Raw genomic sequence first — 22,412 nt, 5'->3', positions numbered from 1 at the left:
TTGAATTACAACGATTGTCGTCAGTAGTTAACGCAAGAAAATCGACAGGGCAGTATTTACACTGTCACGCAGAAGCTAAGGTAGCATTAGCTGTCCTGGGACGCTACCCATCAGAAAATGTATTGCTACTGGTAAGATTAATACCACAGACCAGTGCTTTTCGACCTGCGGGATGGTACGCACTTGCGCGAATGAAAAAAATTGCAGTGCGGATGACGAAGGTGGTGCGGATGAAAATCGTAGATATTTGTTAATTTTTCTGACGTTTAAAAAATCAAATAAACCATATAGTAAGTTCAAGTGCGTTGTCTCCCTAACTTTTGTAGTTGCGACGCAATTGTGAAAACTTGTTTGAATTACGACGCACCACTAATCGTAGCTTTGACAACAACTTTGTCTCTCACAAGCCGTAGTGAATTAATTTTTGCACACTATAATTATTACGTAACCAAAATCCTGGTTCGAAAGCGGGTGTAGTGACAGACATACAGTGTATCAGCCCGTCTAAGCCGCAGTGTTGGGATCAAGTCACTACCTTCGAGTCACGAGTCATCTCAAGTCATTGCACATTTTGACTCGAGTCAAGTCAAGTCAATCGATTTTCGAAGGTGACTCGAGTCAAGTCAAGTCACTCGTTTTTTGGAGGTGACTCGAGTCAAGTCGAGTCAAGTCAAGTCAAGTCACAATTCAAGTCAAAATGAATTTTCGAAGTATGAGGATGATTCAAAGTCATTACATTTTGCTAGCTGTGTGAATGACTGATTGATTGGTGATATATCTTGAATCAATTAACGAGTATTAGGTTAAATATACGTGCAAAAAGGCGTTGTATCGCTCGCGCACGCTTAGAGCTGCTAATAAAATACTTGAGCCAAAATAGAGGATAAACTACGAAGCGCCGAGAAGTGGGAACAAATTGATATGGTACAATACACTACCCATCCATACATCCGTGAGATTATAGACGCATAAACTATATTCGTTCGATTCAAATCATACAAGAGGGTTGGCTAAGGTGGGTACTTCGCGATGTAAGCACTGAGCCGTCTAACAAACCAGAGGTGGTCAAAGTAGTCACTGTCGCTACTCAAGTAGAAGTAGAAGTAACGCCGGAATTTCTACTCAAGTAGACGTAGGAGTGTTGGTTCACAAGTAAGTAAGTAAGTAGGTATTCTACGCTTATTTTTGCCTACAAAACTGAAAACTGTCAAGTAGTAGTAGAAGTAGTCTAGAATCATAACTACTTAAAAAGTAGTGTGAGTAGGCAAAATCGAATTCAAGTACTTCAAAAAGTAGAAGTACTTCGTTACTGACCACCTCTGTAACAGAGAAACGTTGCTACTAGATTATTCTACAGCTAGTCCATAAACGTAAGCTGTGATCATTTCGTTTTCGGTCAATTTATTTGTGATGTAACAATGGAGGATCAGTGAAAAGTACAATTAGTGAATGACTGATTGCTCTCACAAGTCACACCGGCGTATCGCGAACAATCCGAATATAAAATAGATGCAGCGATTTAATCGACACCGTTTACTAGATGACTTGAAATTGACTCGCAAATTTTGCTCCGAGTCACGAGTCAATCCACATTTCTGAAGCGACGACTCAAGTCAAGTCAAGTCATTTGTGCAAAGTGACTCTCGAGTCAAGTCAAGTCATACGAAAAAGTTGACTCAAGTCATGACTCGAGTCATCCCAACACTGCTAAGCCGGCGATAGGCTGGGGAAATGACGTCAAATTTACTTTCTGCTTTCTTTCGCTGAACAATCATCACATGTTAAATGTTAAATTAAAGCGAGGAACGAGGATAGCAGTAAATAGGCTACCATCATTACGGACTCGCATTTGCAAGTTACTTTAACGCAAATTTTTACGCCTTCAAGTGTTATTAAAGTGTGTGAGAGAGAGAGAGATATGATTTTCTTTTTCGCCTATACCCTACACCAGTGGTTCTTAACCTTGCCCCCAGCGCCCCCCAGGGGGCGCTGGCGATCTTGAAGGGCGGCGGAAACGCTCAGGGGGCGATATGGGGGACGCTGGGCTCAGGGGGGCGGTATGGGGGGTGCTGGAGAAAAATGGCTTCGCAGTAGATGATGTGGTGCTATGTCATATCCCTAATGAGTATTCAGAGCAAATTAACACCGAAAACTCCGTTACATATAACCTTCAAAATGCATATAGGTTTAATTGTCCATGGGAGCCTAAATGACTGACACCGAATGTTCCTGTCTTGGCAATCTGAACCCCAGAAGACGAATTCCATCTGGCAGGGAAAAATTATATGTCAGTGAAGAAATACCAATCTGAAATCGTGTGCGTCTTTTAGTTTAGTACGATTGGGCGACAGGGGTATTCCTGTTGGGCGATATCCCCGTTGAGCGATTCTATATTTTTTGATGTTGCAGACAGGGGGTCACGAAATAACATTATGCAACGAAGTCATACCAACGGGTAGGGCTGGGCAAAATCGAGTACCTAGGTGATTCGATTCTGAATCACGTAAAATGCTTCGAGTCGAGTCGAGTATTCGAGTATCACTCATTATGACGTCACAACCTAGTGTACTATGTCAAAGTTCAAATATGTAGCATTTATACCACCACGAAGAACATAATGCGTCTTATCCGTCACATTCAAGATACTTTGGTATTTTTTCGACCGTCCCGATTTCATTGCACTTCTTGACAATGTTGTGGGATGATCATGACTTCGGAAATGTGCTATTTCGAGTAACGTTCCTAACCTTGTACTATGTCTCGTATGCTGCGATACGGCCAATCAAGATTTCAAGGCTTCCTCATTGGAAAATAGTATCAAAACTATTACTCTCGTTAGTAAATTAACTTTCAGTTGCGAGGAGTGTATAATTTTGATACTCGAAAAAATCGTCTTTTACTACTCGACTCGAATCATTAAAATTAATACTCGATTCAGATTCGAGTACTCGAATCATTGTGCCCAGCCCTACCAACGGGTTCGCCCGCCCGAATATGTTTAATTATTAGTAACGGGCCCTACAGTTTCCAAGACACCTCACAATATTCGATTTAAGTTTTGATGAGTCTGCGTACACTCAACAACTCACTGCGCTGACCCCTGGACAACAGTGCGTAACGACTAAAAAAAGTTAATAACTCCGGATTTGTTGTGCGCAACGTAGATTTTCTGTGCGCAGAGACCGTGTCAGCACTGCGCACGTGCGCAGCTTAGAGGGAACATTGCACCTCCCTCAGCTCTACCGGTAAATGTGTTTACGGTAAATTGATCTCAATTTACATTCAATTCCCGATGATATTGACCAATTCAATCAATAATTAGAGAAATTTTTCGCACTTCACGCGAATAGGCGAGAGTAGCTGCCTCACTAAATGGACAGCCAATGTATAGATACCTAATGGGCTATCAGCAAATAGTGGACAGCCTAATGGGGGTCCCCCGGAAGTTTGGTTTATCACCCGATGGGGGCCCAGGACCAACGTTTTTTTTGTTTTTTGATGGGGCTGACGAAGTGCTGTTACGGCTCTAGTAACGAATAATTGTACCTGCAGGCACGCCCGAATATGTTTAATTATTAATTACGTGCCCTTTATTTTCCTATACAACAGCTCACTCAGTGCTACTGGTAAATCTGATTACGTGGGCTGAGAGGATAAAAAGTTTATAGCGACTTATATGTATAATTACCACCTATTCATTCATGCATTATGGAAAATTTTGGTACCTAGGGCGACCAGCCCACACAAACTTTGCTGACCATCAAAATCGCGATATGGGGTTTGTGGGGGCGAAGCCCTCAGAAGTTCGGTTTATCACGATATGGGTGCGCAAGGCAATCGTTTTTAGGGGGTTAACGAAGTGCTGTTACGGCCCTCCCTCTTACTCATTGTCTTTATTACATTCCTTACAATATGAAGTTGGGGAGGGGGGCGCTGGAGCACGATAATTTTTGAAAGGGGGCGCTGGAAGAAAAAAGGTTAAGAACCACTGCCCTACACCATCGAGATGCTTTGACGACGGAGATGAGATACGGCCTTTATAGTAAGGTCATCTACTTCACCCCCGTATGGTTCGCAAGGAGTATAATTTTGGGTCGACACGGTGCCGGAGCGATCTGTTAATATGTATGTAATATTTGTCGAATTTATGGCAAAAAATCCATCGATAGATTTTACATATCCAAGGTCACTGTGTTGGGTATTATTGCCAATGAGTGAGACACGCAGAAAATATGGCTTCATCATGACAATCTGCCAACCTTTGGTTTGAATTAATGATAGGATTTGTCCGACTGGTTTTTTTTTCTTGAAAACATGGTCGAAGACCGTTGAGGTGAGCTGGTGTAGGATTGTGCACTGTGCAGTGTGCGAGTTCAGGCATATGAGACTCGTTCGTTTCGAGGCCAACCCCTTCTCTGTCGGGGCACATGAAGACGTAAAGTTTTGACCAATATCCGCTGATAAAATGCGGTGAAAAAACCTTGGCCAAAAATGACCGTCCAAAACTTTCGATATGGATATGGTCAGTTGTCGGCACCGAATAGTCCCGTTCTGGCGATCTGAGTAGACAGCAGTACAAAGTACAAACGCGATGGGAAGAGGAACTTAATTCACCCTAATTTGAAGACGCGTGCGTCAGACATGTTTCGTAGAGCTGTGTTGGGTAGGCTACAGTTGTGGTGCGCGCGTTCTGTATGCCATACATGTCCGTAAAATCGTAGCATATATTACTGTAATATTAATAATGAATTCTTTTTCATGTGCGAGGCTCGGGTCGCGAGATGCCACAAAAACTCCGATTTTTGTCGTAGTCTAAAAAGCTGCTTTAAGGTTATTGAACTGTTATGAACTTTCAAGTTAGATTGAGCTAAAGAGGCGAACACACGGTATCGCAGACATGGGGTAATCGCAATTAGTAATCGTAATCGATTACGTCGATTACAGCATTTCCAAGTAGCCTAATCGTAATCGCAATCGATTACATTCGAAAAAATTCCGAAGTAATTGTAATCGACTACTTCACATATCTAATCGATTTCTTTGTGAAAGAACGATTACTTTTTATTTGTACAAGGATTATGACATAAACTGAACATTCGTGAACAAGGATGAGATATTATACCACGTTAGTGATTGCAGAAACGTCTGATTTTCAAACGCCACTGGTCAGTACTACGTCCAAAGTATTAGTTTTATCGTCATTGCGTAAGAGGTATACTATATCCACACATGGTAAATATATTCGATGAACATTGTAGTGTGATTGTAAGAATACCCAACATGCTGTATATCTGGTAATCAATACCCTCGAAACGTCACTACCTCGCAGCAGGATAATAATCACAACTCTGGCTAGTTTCAAATAGTAACGCATGTATTGATGGTTGGCAATGCGTAGCAAAACGCAGTTTGACCGTTGCTGCTTAGCGAGCTGTAGGCATAGGTACGTACACCAAACACCGGACAAAGATTTTAAATTTTGTACTCATGAAATGAAACATAGCGTTACGAATTCCACAACAAAAGGTGTGCGCCTGATCTCAAAAACATCTCCAAGTCGCTTCGACACTTTCCTATCTTTTCATTGAATCGCAGTCTCGTGGTGTTTTGAAATGATGAAATTTCATTAATAAATTGTACTGCAGCATTAAAATCAAATCTGCTGATATATATCATAGCTGAGCCGTTCTTTGCCGTTTCTCGTAACAGCAGCAAACAATAGCCCATCGGTATTAGGTGGAAGACAGCGACATAACCATTATAGGTCATGAAGTCAGCAGGTTATGGACTCCCTTTATAGTAACTAATGCCTTTATACATCATTTTTCCTAATTGATTTTCAAGTGGTTTTATTTCAGACTACGTACACTTCTACTTCACTCTACTAAACGGACATCCAATGTAGATGATAAGTAGCGGCAAAGAGGGTACATCTTGAGGGGGTCTGGGTTTAAATTTATAACTTTAAAAGATGGTTTATGACCTAACCGGGAAAACATGACTTTTTAACTTTCTTTATATACCTCATAGGAATGCGGTTTTTGCGTTAAAATTGATTTCACGACTTACTGATGCATAGAAAAAAATATGACTTTAAATGGCCCTAGTTATTAACCACTAGCTCCAGTGCGGGACTTCAAACCTATCTCGCCGCGTACCACCGCTAACTTTCTACCTTCTACCGAGATATTAGTTAATGAAAAAGGTCAGTTATATATAGGGTTACCATACGTCCTCCTTTAGGAGGATTTGTCGTCCTTTTTCGGGTTTTTGAAAATGTCCTCCGAGGACGCCCAAATGTCCTGCTTTTTTTGAAAATCGTCTTCCTTACAGCTAAAATAATAGAGATTATAGTGAAAATGGGCATAAATGACGCTACATAGGAAATTCGTGGTTCGATCGAAGGTGACGACCTTTTTTTTAGTCACCACTAACTTGTAAAAAGTATGTAAATCGGGAGGCGAACGAAAGTGATGACCTTTTTTTTTAGTCAACCCACCAAATTTTACAGCAAAAATAGCAAAATCGGATTTTTTCAGTTTTGATCAACTAACTTTTCTGATTTGGTAAAAGTGTCCTCCTTTCCCGATTCCAAAATATGCTAACCCTAGTTATATGTATTTAAAATAGTACTATAGTAGGCTAATAATATACTTCAGTGACGACTATGAATGGTACTATCCCGCTATACAATACACTTGAGTTGCGCTACAAAACAGACTAACACTGTATTGTCAGATTTATTTGTCGCCACAGAGTCACGCGCATGCAATATATAAGACAGTTTGAAAAGTGCATTGCATACGCCAATTACATGATCCACTAAAAGACTACATCCATTCGTGCATAACAGAGAACCCAGGCTTCAGAACAAGAATAAAAATTGAAACGCAGTGCTCACACCAGGCAGATAAGAAGTTTAGTTCATATTTTCCATAGCATTCAAGCGTAGGCTCGATCCAGGACCATGTGGGTAACCTCATTTGGCCCACCATCCTCGAGTTGGACACCCCTCAAAAGGCGATACAAACAGAAGCAAACATTTGTATTTGGTCATGGGAATCACGCGATGTGCTCGCACATAAGAGCAATGTAATTATACATAGGAAAAAATTACAGGGATGTGGGGTGAAGACCCCATGCGACATCCTCCGCTGGGCAAGACATTAATGAATGAAAAGTACATAGTGGGTCTTTCAATAGCTACGATTTGTTTAATAATGTCAATATATGAATCGCTTAGCCGTCCACTGATGATAAATTCATTACATACCATGAATCGGCCAGCAATGATGGATACTCGGGGGAAGGGATTATTCAGTATTCACTCATCGCCGTGGTGCATGACATTATCATTTCCTACACAAGCCAGGTACGGTGAACATAACAATAACTTACGGTACTACAAAAATTGATGAATAATCCGGCTCACTAATATCAACGAGGTAGAAAACTCAAATTCAGTGGCCATATGGTATCTTTTAAAATTACTACTTGTGATTAGGGCTGGGCAAAATCGAGTACCTGAGTGATTCGATTCTGAATCACGTCATATGCTTCGAGTCGAGTAATCGAGTATCACTCATTATGACGTCATAACAGAGTGTCATGGGTAAAAGTTCAAATATGTACCTTTTATGCGACCACAAAGAATATAATGCCTGTTATCCATCACATTAACTATACTTTGGTATTTTTTCGACCATACCTATTTCATTGCACTTGGTGACAATATTGTGGGACGAACATGACTCCGGAAATGTGCTATTCCCAGTAGCGTTCGTAGCTTTGTACTGTATGTTTCGTATGCTACAAAAAGGGCAATCAAGGTTTCAAGGCTCAACAGTGAAAATTAGCATCAAAACTATAATTTTCGTTGATAAAGTAACTTTCAGTGGCGAGGAGCGCATAATTTCAGTACTCGAAAAAATGGTCTTTTACTACTCGACTCGAATCATTAAAATTAGTACTCGATTCAGATTAGAGTACTCGAATCATTGTGCCCAGCCCTACTTGTGACGTGCTTGTTGACATAATCATGAGGACTGCCTAGATACAAGAACCAGCCTCTGTACTGTAGCAACACAATTATGGCAAAATAGTTTCAAATCCGAATGAAAGACGGCCTTGAAGAATAAAATAGAATACGAAGCAGTGCTCCCCACATTGCGGAACAAAATATTGGAGCATGAGTTGAGGGAATTTATTTTGATGACAATAAAATAGTTGACAAACCAACTTCAAATTGACACGTGGCGTGAATCAATGATTCGGACATTCTGAAATGTGAGAAATAGGCGAAAGTAGTTGTCATGAGACGAAGGTAGACAAGGTAACTGAATTTATGAAGTACAGTAAATAAAAATATCGACACTTCAACGATTAAAACTAAAACTACAGAGTTTCTTTGAATGCATGCAAATGTGCTCGCATAATTGAACGCTCCAACTCGAAACTTCAATTTGAAATATGGCACTTCTCATTGCTCTCGTCACTATGTAACAATTGAGAACAAATTGTCGTTAAATCAAAGATGATCGCAACAAAAAATCGTTCGACCAGGACTGGGTACAATGATTCGAGTGTTCTAACCTTGAGTCGAGTAGTGAGGACAATATTTTCGCTGTTGAAATTATATACTCTTTGCCAATAAGAGGAAATTTACCAGTGGCCATTAGATTCTATGATGTTGCATAAAAGGTATCTATTTGAACTTTCTGCATCATTGATACTGTTGTGATGCCATAATGAGTGATACCCGAATTGAATCACTCAGGTACTCGATTGTGCCTAGTCCTAGTTAACGATGAGTCTATGGTATACTGAAATCGTGCAATTGGCAGCAATGCAATGTAAGATCATGTGCAGAAATCGATATTCAAAGCAATTCCTACCCAAGATTTATCACATGACGTAGGTCGTCAGGCAAGGTTTCAATCACGATACCAAGTTGAACTTGTAGTTTTTTCATTTTTTCATCCGCGATTTGAATTTCTCCGGATTCGACAGCTTTCAATTTGTCTTTGAGACGTAAAATCATGTCGACAATTTCAACCTCGCTTTTACCCTCGCTCCACGCGACCAGATTCATTTCGCTCAGCCCGCTCAAGTGCAGCTCTGCGATTTTCGTCTCCATTTCCGCACGGCGGCCGTTCAACCACGCCGCAAAGTTGGAGCTCTGAAAGAACTTCTTGTACAGACCGGTCCAATTTCCTTTTGTGACGGAAGTCAAATGAGGCCCTTGCGTGTCAACGGTGGCTAGAAATTCGTCGGGCCGAAACGATTTCAATACAGGCGGCGCACGCAGTGGAGATATATTTTTCTGGAGAGGCATCAAACCCGCCATGTAGCGTTCGAGAGGTATCATAAAACTTTGAGTGAGTTCGAGAAAGTGTCTTCGTAAATTTACAGAATCGGTTGATGTAAAACGATGTCCCGGTTTCAAAAAACTCTTAAAAAAGCTTTTGTCACGTTTTAAAAACATTTTATACTCGGTATACACTCCGGGCTTCGTATCAAATGTTTTGATCTGTGCTGTCTTTTTCAATTTATCAGAAGACAACAAAGATGACATCGATGAAGAAGTAGGCATTCCGACATGGCCGACGTGGATGATGTGCGGCCAATTTTGTAATGTTTTTGTGAAAAACGGGTTCGTGACACCCAGTAGAACACGTGGAGGTGCCTGTGCTCGGCTTGTAAATTCTTTAAATTCAGTATCATGAATAGTAAAATAGGGACGATAATCACAGCTATAACGTAAAGGACTGATGCATGATATCAACGATAAAACAGTGTTGGCACACACCTCAGGAGAATTTGACATCACAACTAACGGTTCGCCAAGCAAAATTAACTCCCACAGTAAATGACAATGCATGAGCACTGGCTGAAAAAAACGGATTATATCAAGTTCATGCACTGAGGATATAGTGTACTGGTACTCGCTAGAAACACCGCCCACAGTTTTCATGTCAGATATTTGTCCTGGCTTATCTCCTTTTGAGGGTATCCGCACGCGAACCTTCGTGCCAAGTAGAGGTAATTGAACGATACGTCCTGGAACTGCACAAGTCCATTGATTGATATTATGGCAAGCAGTTTCTAGGCAGCTCTCTCCGTGATCAAAGTATTCTGGCGCAATGATTTCAACAATTTCTTTGAAGAAGTTAAAATATGGCAACGTGCTAAGTAAAACCACTGATTTTTGAAAATATCCACGCTTTAACGTTTTATCGCGAACTTGCCGAAAGTAAACGTACCCATAATAATGGCAGTCATCGGGATGCAGTGCCGCTGGGAAATCGCCAGTGAATTCGTTCTTAGGAATGCTTCCATTTGCTGTAGAATTCCGTCGAATTCTAAAGCAATACTGTGTGTCGCCCATGCATCCAGAGTTGGAGTCGGGAAATGATAGGTAACAAATATTAGTCCGTTCCTTATCAGACAATTCTGCAGCGGCGGGATACTTGAACTCGAGCGCTTGACCGAGCTCCAAATCAAATGTCACGACGCAAACGCAATGCAACCAGTTGTGGAACCTGTCCCATAGCAATGCAGAAACCTTTTCGTCGCTTTTGTCAGTATTAGAAGCACTTTCGGCGTTCACTGCATCCATCATGGACTTTCGTGCGTAGCGTTATCGATTGCACAAAGTTACATTACCGATTTAATTTAAAAGAATGCTGAAAAACCTATAGAACAATATCACACTTTAGCAGCATTGGGGTTTGTAATCAATGTGACATAGCAAAGTACGAAAAAGGAGTGTTGAGTTTTTTTTAGTCAAAGCTACTCAGCATTCAGCAATAACTGCCACTTAAAACAGTTTATTGACTATAAAAGTGGAAAATACAACGCCATCACAACTGGGTTCAACAGAACGATCAGATGCATAATAGTAAATGATTGATCCACTTAAGGTATCGACATTGTAATAAGATAATCCTCTCAACAATACCATCCATCAATAGTTTACATGAACAAGATTGCAGCATTTTGATGATTCCATCTATTGTTATGCCTGTTGTACCTGCTTTTTAAGTACCTCACAAATGGTAAACATGGTAAACAAACTCAATTCCATTCTTGCACAGGTGGAGTAAAATAATCATTGAGTGTGTCACAGGTTTTGATGCAGTAGCCAATTTCAGAAAATGGTTCGAAACGAGTTATGAAAGTTTTTTTTTGCACAAAGACAGTAAAACATTATTCAATAATCTAGCATGTGTCGCAGGTTTTGTTATACAGTATTTTAGAAAATAGTTCGAAATGAAATATGCAGTATTGGATCGTTCCGTTTCCCATGCAACTGGGCATCAAAGAGGAAAATAATTTCAAAGATTTGTTTTCGAAACAATAAAATAACTGGTCCCTGATCGAATGCTAGGTCCTTTCGTCAGTGCTGGTGGAGATATGATTCCCTCGCTAGAAATTTTGCAACAGTGTAATATCATCGTTTTTTAAAACCATATTTCTTTCTCTCATAGAACAGATCAGTCTTGGCGCTTCCCAGATTAACGATCTTCGGGCATCCATCTCGATCTTTTTCTTGAATCGTGCATTCTTTACAGTAATAAGCGTCCGAGACTCCGGGACCTCCGCATATCACGCATCGACCTTGATAAGATCCGTAATTGCACTCGTCACAAATTCGAACCAATGTGCAAGGTCTTACGTACGAGTCGCAAATTACGCATTTACCGTCGCACTTTTCGCATAATCTTCCGATGGCGACTCCTGGTTGCTTTCTACAGAAAATCAGATCCGGATGATGCTTAGCCATTGTGAGATTGCCTCCTGGATAACTTCGATCTGGTTACGATGCCTTCTTCTTCAACCTCAAAAACAGCCAGACTCGCGCAAAGTCGACGAAGTCGAGACGATGATGAACGTGTGGCATAAGCTATCAGAAATTCGCTGCCGCGGCCACACCTCGTTGCTGAACGAATGAGTACAGTTTATTGTTAATACTTTTATCCTTACAAAAGCACAACAAGATTGCAAAGAAGCAAAAAGATACGGAGATGTCGGAGCAACTAGGAGTATTCCTTGGATTTAGACATCCACACGAGACTAGACTATGTAAAGAAGAGGCATACACACAGAATAAACATTGAACAGCAATATAGGATAATATAAAAAGAACGCACTGATCAGAGCGTGGGATGTAGAATAATTGGAAAAATGATAATTTATTTAATCTGAATAATGACTAATCATAACCATTGAGCGAATCTGTGATGAGAATGACGGAAGATTTCTCTGACATTTCGAGTTTCGACTATGCTGAGGTGGCTGTTTCAATACTATTGATAACTGCACTTCGATTCAACACCTTGTAATGACATTTAAATAAAGTAAAAATGAGTATATGTAAATCTATTTGTCGAGCAGCAAATTGGACACCTCACGCACCACGTGGACTGTAATACCTAGCGGCCACAAACGTGGCCTGCATTGGTTGCAAATTAGTCCCGATTCGTAATTATAGCTATCAAAATATTTGAGGTATATATATAGCTATGTGTCATCACTGTATAATTAGTGAGGTTGAAAGCTCTTCAGTCAAACTTCTAACTCTTCAAACATTAGTGAAAATATAATTTGAAAATGAGTGACGTCATGCTCTGTTTGGAAAATAACCATTAGAAGCGCAGTTGCTCGTAGCGACACAAGCTGTCAATCACATTGAAACTGGCGAACATGGAAGTCCATTTTCAGTGAAAGTGATTTAAGTGGCATTGAGTTCAGAGATAATTGACCTTGTTTGATTCATCATAACAGCATCCGAAATAAATCAAAGTGTACAGCAAAGCAGAAAGCAGATGACAGCGATAGCTCAGCTTATTAATAATTTAATCATCTCAGTGAATGAAAAGATACCGAGAACAAGTACCGGAGAATAAGAGGCCTGTACACTGAATTAAAAGTATCAGAAGATAACATAAAAAGGGCAAGCTATAAAATGTAGGTGCTAATCCATACACTTCAAATACCGGATAATAGAATTGCTGCAGAAGAGATTCGATACGCCTGCAGCGCATATTTTCTTGTCTGTTGCATTGATTATATTGGATACTGGTACCATTATAGAGTAGGCATATAACCTTTTCATTTTATCGCATTTTTATAGTAGTCTATCGTAAAATCATTATAGCCGCAACTGAAGCCAATCATTTAGTCTTTAGTTTGTCGACGTTGTCTCATTTTCGTACAGTAGGTATCGGAGTTATTTAAATCATGTTTGAGCAACAGTACTTTATAACAGATTCCTCATTCTTGAAACAAAAATACAGCAATTCAATCTGGGCATTAATGACACATTGAAATTCAGGCCTATTAGGCCAGCATTAAAATGTTACAGAGAATATAGTCGCTTACATCTGCTGATTGAATTGGTGACGCCACACCCTCAAAATGCCTAAGAAAGGCAAAAAGGGAAAGGGAGGGAAGGGGAAGAAAGGCAAGGGAAAGGGAAAGAAGGGAGGGTGAGTTTCACTTTGTGTATCAGACTTGCACAAATTTGCAATCTTCAATCTAGTTAATTGACTGATGGTCAACTAAATAGGCCTACTGGTTTCTTGGCTATTTCTAATTGTGGAGTCTGAATAGTGAGTTGTACATTTTGAAAATAAATTAGTGTCTGAACAACTAGTAGACATGTGTCGTGATACCGGTGTTCTGTTGTGTGATATTCACACGCATCCATTGCGGACTCTAGAGTCAACACTACTAGCAGTGACGTATCCAGGGGGTGGATTTTGGGTATCGAAACTCCTCCCATTTCAAGTTTGAAATTCCAATTTGGTCTCAAATTTTTCTTAGTTCGTTTACAATTCAGTAATAAAGTTGGTAGTGTTTAAGATAGCTGGTTGCAAATTTTTAAAGATTGTTACTTCTAGTTCTACTCGTGACTTTGGAAATGTGAGTGGTTCTAGTTCTAGTTCCGCATTTTGAAAATCCAGTAGTTCGTACAAGTCTGTATTCTTAAATCAAGCTCATTGAACCTTCTGGAAGGCTTGATATTTTTGTTTCATCGTTTTCAGAAAAGGAAAGGGAGGAAAGAAATCCGGAAAGGTCAAGGTTGATAAGGATGCGGAACTTACGATGGCGGTCGCCAATGCCAAGCTTTGGGCAAGCAGACTGGAGGTGACGGAGGTGTCAAGAAACAAATATCGGTGAGCAAGCTAATCACATTAAAGCATGATTTGCTTTTTCGAAATTGTGAAACCAACAAAATGATTTCAATCCGATAATATCCTGTCAAACGCAACATGTTTGGACTCAATTTGAATCACATGGTTAAATAGATTGATATTTATAAATTGTGGTGATTTACTCTGGTTTGTTTACAAATTCTAGTAGCACATATGAGCAGCGGGCACCTTTATAGTAAATTATTATCATTTATGTGGTTGACCAATGACCATAATAACATTTCTCACTGTGTTCTCTCGTTGAAACTTTATTGTAGATCATTAAGGTTTGTTAGTCAAGCTATTGTAACATAGTCTGACTATGCATTCGAGTGTGAAGTTAAGATCATCTGTTATATCTGTTGTAAATTGTTATAGATTAGGCTACAATATTGGAACTCAATCCTGTATAGTGCTGATATGAGTTCTATGCCAAAATGCACAAACTATAATAATTGTACATCGCATTTTGAAGTGCTATCGACAGAAAAAGTCTGAACCATCTATCTGTTAAGTTTATTATTAATTTTATCATTAACATATAAGTAAGAGGCACACACACTGGATTAAAATGAACATTAGATACCGTAACATAAAAGGACAAGTGCTGAAAATTGAGTGACATATGCCGCCAGGCGAAATAGATACGTAAAATCGTGTGCTACTGTGCATAAATTCGTTCAAAACAACTTTCATTTCAGTGAATCTTGTAAAAAGCTTGCAACCGACAATGAAAAATTGCATGATACTCTGTTCCAATCAGAGAAAGACACGGTCGATGTCATAACATTCATGAAAAAGGGTGAATTGGATAAAGATGATAAGGTAAGTAGGTAACTTCAAAGCAACACCCTGAAACAACTTGTTTTTACATCAGCCCATGCCAATGCTATTTCATTTAGCTAGTTTGCACAGCTATTTATTCCCATTTTTGTTGTATGTTGTGCAACATATTTTCAATTTGCTTGAATTTACTGAAATAAGCGAAAATCGTGAACAGAGATACTAGATTCGCTGAGTACCAGGATTTGCTTGTTCATTACGTAACCACGATTTCAGATTCAAGAACTGGAACAGGAATTGCGAGATCTGAGAAAGGAAAGTCGCCTGGAAAAAGAGAAACTGGTACGTATGTTGTTTTCAATTTACCCTTCAAATCATAGAGCTACTAGGGATGGTGCGAACCGATAGTTTGTGTTTAGTCTCAGTACTGGTGTGTACTGGTATCTTTTATACATGACTGTGTTAGTGGGTCTAGTCCACCTTCATGGGTGGAATTCATTGTATTGAGAACATCACAATACATCACGAAGTAGTTACCGTAATTTTCCGAATATAGTGCGCCCCCATGTATAATACGCACCCTTAAAATGACGTCTATATTCTGGGAAAAAGCCTGTACCCATGTATAGTACGCACCCTGCATTCGCAGTACATGATTGCATGAATAGTTGCGGTTTAGTATTCGAGTTTGTTCTGTTTTGCGATGTCACTGTCGAACAATCATGACATTATGATCGCTAATCATAATACAATTAACGGCATTGTCTCTAAACAAGAGTAGATAGTTGCCAAAGCCTGTGAGGTCGGCGACGCGATAGTTCAGGCTAGCGACATACGACATCTTGCGCATGAGGCCTATTACAATTACAGATGCAATTGCTCACTGCTCAGGTCAATGGTTATGTCGGGCGCACCAGTCCTGTTGGAGATGCGACTGATTACGCAAGCGATTATATCTTGCGCACATGGCCTCTTGTGTATGCGATTGTTAAGGCCTGTCGTTGACGCGATGAATCAACAAGGATTGCCGCGCACGCTTGTAGCAATCAGCGACCTGATTTCGCTCGCGTACAAACTGCAAACCAACGCAGCAAGTGATCGTGTGCTTTGCAGACGACTCTCGTTAATTAGAAACACGCTTCTCTATTTGGCAGCACGTTACACTCTATTATACGAATTACTGGGCCCAATGGCTAGAGGTGATGCGCGATTTAAACAAACATGAAGAAAAGTGTGATTTCAAGTTTTTGATCGAGGGATTTTTTTTCAAGGCTTGCTGTACCCATGTGTAATACGCACCCCCCTATTTTAGGGCTAAAAATTGGTAAAATTTTGCGCATTATACATGGAAAATTACAGTACGTTTCAATTGTACCTACTGCGAAACATCAGTTTTGTGGATCTTCCGAAATTGCCTTACATTTCCTAATTGTTAGCAGAACTGGTCATTGGAAACTGATCATGATCAATTGATCATATAAGGTGATAGATCAGAGTCCTGTAAGCTAAAGCCCTACGTCAGGGGTTCTCAACCCGCGGCCCACAGACGATTATTTTGCGGCCCGCGACATCTTTCATTATAACGCAAGTACTACTGACACAGTATTGTTACAAATTAATTTAGGTTCTTAGCACTTTTATCGTACCGTCTCTGTTTCTTTTGATTATTCATTCTTGAATGCAGCGGTTCTTCTTGGGGCGTGAAAGCACCTGAAGGGGGGGCGCGAAAATGAGGTCGACTGAAAAAAAAGTTCGCACTGCGCGCAATTTATCTCCAATTCATAGTTATTTCACTGTGTATAGTCTGGTTTCGTATTTGAGAGTTCTCCCATCAACAGCCATAACCTTCCATGCCATCAAACTAGCCGTTTGTATTCCTAGCATTCTGGTTGCATTTTGTTATATGACGTTAGGGGGTTCGAAATTTTTCCCTATCAAAAAGGTGGGCGTGTCTAAAACAAATTGAGAACCACTGCTTTAATGGGGCGTTTCTTGAGATATGCTCGACTTCAGATTGTTATTGTTTTGAATCGGCATTAGACTGGAATCGGATTCAAGGGAATCCCGCTATGTAGTAGGCCTACACTTTTAAAGAGTGTTTGACGCAATGCGAACGGTTGTTGAGATTGCCGACTACGTTACAGACGCATCGTTCAAAATTGCTTAGAATATGGCTAAACTCAAGAAATCTGCTATAGAAGGTGTGATTTCAATAAAACCTAAACATTATGTGCGAATATTTGCTGTTTCTGGAACTTAGCGGCAAGGGCAACATCACCTTGTATGGTTATGGCTCATACCGTCACGCATGACTTTAGTTCATGCTGACAAAGACTTTTGTGTCAACTCACTGGAGTTGAAGGTAGTGACAAGTGCAAGTTTCGGTTAAGTCTTTCGTTGCTTTATTTACAGCTTAATCATTTATTGGAGTATATGGTTGTATTAAGCTTAATCATGTACAATTATGCATTTATTAGTGAGTTTTATACTCCAATAAATGATTAAGCTGTAAATAAAGCAACGAAAGACTTAACCGAAACTTGCACTTGTCACTACCTTCAACTCCAGTGAGTTGACACAAAAGTCTTTGTCAGCATGAACTAAAGTCATGCGTGACGGTATGAGCCATAACCATACAGTCGATACAGATACAGTCGTCCGATTCAATCGTGACCAGACGAGTAACATTAATGCCAGTCGATCTTTTATCGCATGTTCTGAAACACATTGCCACGCATACTACTTTAACCCAGCCTCGGACGAATCCACCGACTTGGCATAATATATGCAGAGGAAATGCTGGCTGGGCAAACGTGGGGAGGGGACCAGCAAAAAATATCAACTTGGCAAAGCCGGCTTCTATTCCAGGCATGGAAGGAAATGATAAGGGGTGATTGGTTTGCTCAGAAATGGCCCGGAACGCCACTTCTTCTCATATCACTCAGAGCGCAATGTGATAATGGCCTCTGTAACGCAAAAGTTACCATAATTTATACTTGCTCGCTCACGCATTGAAACAGAGAGTTCGGTTCTCTGGTGGTAGGGTTTGAAGTTGCATATACCGACTTGGCAACGAATGCAATGCACCCTCCATGAAAAGATTTACTTGCGCCGCTAGAAGATAGGCCTACACTATATATTCTCACAACAAGCAGCAGCTGCAAACTTACGAACGCTGTCCATTATTACTTTACAATGCATAAAAATGTACTAAATAACCGTATACGGCTGGTAAATAGGCTACAGTAGCCTAAATTTATTATTAGCCTACAAATACATGGTAATATTGTTCTGCGGCCCGCAGCGTCTTTTGCTGTTAAAATGCGGCCCGTTATACAAGGGAAGTTGAGAACCCCTGCCCTACGTCTATGTACCGAATCAAAACAGCATACTTAACTAAACATTCAATGAAAATGTATTTTCATTTTGCAGATGGCGGAATTCAATACTTCGGCTGCTGAACTTGAAAATAAGTTACATCAGAGAACAAACGAAGTTAAACTCATGCAATCCGAGCTGAAAATTGTGAAAGAATTCAGAAGGTAGATGAAATTTATCCATTAATAGCTACAATTCACTGTACTAAAGAAGAGCCTCCTAGAATGAGTGTTTGTTTATGTTTTTTTACAAACGATCTGTTAGCAACATACAATAGACGGACGTCGTTGACAAAAGTAATATTTTCCAGAAAACGTGCACAGATGCAAGCGGAGCTTGATGAAATCAAAGAGGGCTTGTATATGGCAAACATGGAGCATAAAGACATCGTGCAGAAAATGGAACACAAGGTATTTTTGACGAATGCCCATGCCGATAATAAAATACTTCATCCGTGACTTGAGAGTATGCTTCAACTGCTTCTCTCTTTCAGTTTTTTGAAGAGAAACTCCGTCTGGAAAGAGAGGCGAGTCAGAAAATTGCCGAGCTTGCCGAGAGAGCCCACACGGAGGCGATAGCAAATTTGGACGAAGCCACAAGGTCGGTGTATAAAGAGAACGTCAGATTGAATGAAGCGCTCAGCTACCACATCAAGGTAAGCATCCTTTGCTGGGTTATAAAGATTGCTTATATACATAGCAACAATAGTCATAATCAGCAGTTCTATTAGGTTCGTCTGCTCAAGACAAACCAGGGTTGTAACCAAGTAACAAGGTTCCGAGTCACAAGTCAATCTCACTTTTATAGTTTTGGCTCGAGTCAAGTCGAGTCATTTTCAATTCACCACCTAGTCAAGTCCAAGTCATTGTGTTGACTGTTCAGTTTTGAGTTCAATCCGTTTCAACTTTGCTTGAGTGATATAGAATGGCTCGCATTCATAATATCCTAATTTTCTGGCCCTATTTTCCAAGTATCAGGACTGATAGAAGAAATGCCAATAATGTGGTGACTTTACTATTCTTCGAAGTTACAATGAAATGTCCGTCTTGTCTGTCCTAGTGTCGAGTCAAATGACTTGGTTCGAGTAATGCACACAATGACTCACGTACAATTCGAGTCTATTCACAAATAGACGTGAGTCGAGTCACTTTACGCATTTGAAAAAATGACTCAAGTCAAGTCACCATAAGATTGAGACAAACTATGTACAATGTGATATAATGAACAGAGGAGGGATGTCTGAACGACCAAGCACGGTCCATCAATCTAACATCCACCCAAAGGTGGTCAGTAACAAATGCTTTTACTTTTCGGAGTACTAAAGCAGACTTTCCTGATTGCGCTAATTAGTCAAGCTTTCAATTCAACAAAATTCAGGAGTCGCAAGATTTGAAAGCGGAAAGAGAAAAGCTCAAGACCGAGGTGGAGCTGCTACGCGGTCAGAAAGAGTTGAACGAAGCCACCGTGACTGAAAAAGTGACAGAATCGAAACAGAATAAGCAGAAGATAGCAAAACTCAAAGAAAAGAACGAGCTGCTCGAGCAAGCGCTCAGCACTATGGTAGGCTACATACTGTAAACCACGGCTGCTCAACTATTTTTAGCAAAGGCCCAGTCACAAAAGTTTAAAGTAATACATGTGTAATATGGTATGTATACAAAATCCGGTAAAGCTGTACTAGCAATAGCAGTAAGCAAAATTATTTGATGTCCTATGGTTACAGCTAGCGGGAGAATTGCCATATTCTATTTCTTGCTAGATCTTAAAATGTTGATTCTAAACTTGGCAAGGAACGGCTTCAACACTAGGTCCGCTAGTTGAGTAGCCATGCTGTAGGCTTATCATCCAATCTTGACACGTAACGCTTATTTCTGGTGAAGTCGTATTGTGTATCATAAATTTCTTTGTGATAGTACCGTTAGATATCAGTACGGTTGTTTTACTGAGAGTTTCGTTCTAAAATTCGGAATTTGTCAAGGTTCAAGAGTTTCAAGCTGAAAAACGATCACTGGAAGAGAAGCAGAGGATGGAGATGCAAGTCTCGCGGACTGACGTATGTCGGTTAGAGCGAACGGCTGCTCTGAAAGAGAAAGAACTTAACAAGGTTAGCCCGCGGTGCGTCGCATGAATATTGGAAAAGCTAATCCCACCGTTGCACAAACAAGTCAACGGTCTGTTATACTTTATCTAGCAATAAAATAGATGTATGTTCTGTGGAGCTGCATTTACAAGGAATTATCATTCGATTTGAATTCGATTTGTTCATATAAGCTTGGTGTCGAGTGATTTTCAATTTACCACCCATTCAAGTCCGAGATAGAGTCCTGTTTCACTTTTTTTACAACTCTGCACGGATGGATCATGTTTATTCAAACAGATATGACTTACTTTGATCAAGCGATATGATATCATTGCAACCGTGGTAACATCACAAGATTTTGATCTTATGACATAATGTTCGTGAGCAGATTTGTAGCCATATTAAATCAATAACTTCCAAGGTGAAATACGTTGCCAAGACAATACTGGACCAACGTACTGCCGTTGAGGTCTTCTTCTTGGAAGCCTTGGATCAAGTGCGGTCAGAAATAGCCATGAACAGGTAATTTATCTCACGAGTGCTTCTTTTATCACATGTGACTTGACAGTTGACATACTGTCGTATTGAATCGTAGATCACAATACGTCCAAGCCGCAAAGGCCGCTTACCAACAGAAGATGATGGCGGCTCATGCAGGTCAAGGGAGCTATCCGAAGATCAGGACATTCCAGAAATCGGACACAAGTACTAACAGTGTGTTTGCTGATCTCAGCGAAGCAGAAAACTGGTAAGCAGGCAAGCGTAATGCCTCAATGAAATCTATACAAAAAAGCCAATACTTCACGTACGCAGTATTACAGCCACTTGAGAAGCTAGTTACTTATCAATTTCAAAGAGCTGTCTCAGCTGCCTGTTCCCATTGTGCTATCACAATCTTGTTATCTTCATCAAACAACCCCATACGGTCAAGAACACACACCTTAATAGACTGAAAAGGGCATACTGTTCGGTGTTCATCTTAAAATTTCATGTTGGTTGCAAAGCCCATTGCATTTCCACAGAGTTGGTACGGTTCATTTCAATTTGTCAGGCTCCAATGCGTCCAATGTCTTTCATGATTTTCATTCGTAATGTGACGACGTGATAGGTCATCGCTCGGCACAAAAGTGGACATTCGAGAGTTAACATGGGAGCAGAAGGAGAAAGTTCTGCGTCTACTTTTCGCGAAGATGAACGGAATCGCTCACAAAAAGAAGCTATCGAAGGGACAGCAAGCACTCCCACATCCGCCGACGGCTAAGCAGCTCAGCATAAAAGACAAACCTAATCCGTAAGTGCGGAAAGGCATCAGGCCTGCCTATGTCACTTTGGGGCGCAACATAACCTAAGGATCAGGCGACCAAGAGTTCTAGTTAAATACAAACGATGGTTTGCCTGCTACATCTGGCATTGACATGATAATGAAGAGATAAATTTGTGACTCGCTAGGTCAATTACCTTACTAGTATCATCAGTATCAGTATTATGTAACTGACATTTAAAATTATGTTACACTAACACCTATACTATGACAACGCTTGACCATTGCAGAACTTAGAGGGGTATGGTGTAAATTTACCTCAGTACTGTAAGATACCACTTTCTAACCCCTCATGCTAGGCTCCTGCTGAAAGTTAGGCAAACATTCACGTGACATGTCCCTATTATGTTATTGTTATTATGTCATATCTCAGCGAACAATTTCGTGATTGCTTTGACACGGATGAAAATCTTTTTGCAGTGCACCTGACCAACCTACGTTTCTGACCGAGTCCGAGGACCCAGTGGCAGTAACGACGTCGCAGAGCGCTCCCGGGTTGACCTTGCCGGATATCGGGAGACAGACAAATGTAGTTGTTGCCAATTGAATCTTTGCACTTCTCAAATTTTGAAAATACAATATAGTTTATATACAGCGCATTTGTGATGAAATTCTGACTGCCCATGTCTACAGTCGCAGGAGTGAGTCTTCT

General features: G+C 40.4%; 3 protein-coding genes across 3 annotated transcripts; 1 reads left to right on the top strand and 2 right to left on the bottom strand.

Annotated features, from left to right (window-relative positions):
• Positions 1 to 8,181: 8,181 nt before the first annotated feature.
• Positions 8,182 to 10,621, bottom strand: LOC145449512 (protein DENND6A-like). Its single transcript, XM_080327899.1, has one exon. The coding sequence runs from the start codon at positions 10,619 to 10,621 to the stop codon at positions 8,891 to 8,893; it is 1,731 nt and encodes a 576-aa protein (XP_080184025.1). The 3' UTR covers positions 8,182 to 8,890.
• Positions 10,622 to 10,694: 73 nt separating this feature from the next.
• On the bottom strand, positions 10,695 to 12,024 carry LOC145449532 (PHD finger-like domain-containing protein 5A). The gene has a single exon (XM_080327922.1). The coding sequence runs from the start codon at positions 11,783 to 11,785 to the stop codon at positions 11,453 to 11,455; it is 333 nt and encodes a 110-aa protein (XP_080184048.1). The 5' UTR covers positions 11,786 to 12,024; the 3' UTR covers positions 10,695 to 11,452.
• Positions 12,025 to 13,304: 1,280 nt separating this feature from the next.
• LOC145449514 (basal body-orientation factor 1-like) lies at positions 13,305 to 22,355 on the top strand. Its single transcript, XM_080327902.1, has 13 exons — positions 13,305 to 13,490; positions 14,049 to 14,180; positions 14,900 to 15,023; positions 15,258 to 15,323; positions 18,414 to 18,523; positions 18,670 to 18,769; positions 18,853 to 19,014; positions 19,737 to 19,919; positions 20,338 to 20,463; positions 20,861 to 20,961; positions 21,035 to 21,187; positions 21,548 to 21,730; positions 22,181 to 22,355. The coding sequence occupies exons 1-13, from the start codon at positions 13,420 to 13,422 to the stop codon at positions 22,305 to 22,307; spliced, it is 1,638 nt and encodes a 545-aa protein (XP_080184028.1). The 5' UTR covers positions 13,305 to 13,419; the 3' UTR covers positions 22,308 to 22,355.
• The last annotated feature ends 57 nt before the right edge of the window (positions 22,356 to 22,412 follow it).

Source organism: Botryllus schlosseri, chromosome 11 (genome assembly GCF_051294905.1).
Source record: "Botryllus schlosseri isolate E-star chromosome 11, Bs_hap1, whole genome shotgun sequence".
Lineage (NCBI taxonomy): Eukaryota > Metazoa > Chordata > Ascidiacea > Stolidobranchia > Styelidae > Botryllus > Botryllus schlosseri.
The sequence above is the reverse complement of the archived record's forward strand: the minus strand, read 5'-3'. Positions and strand labels throughout refer to the sequence as shown.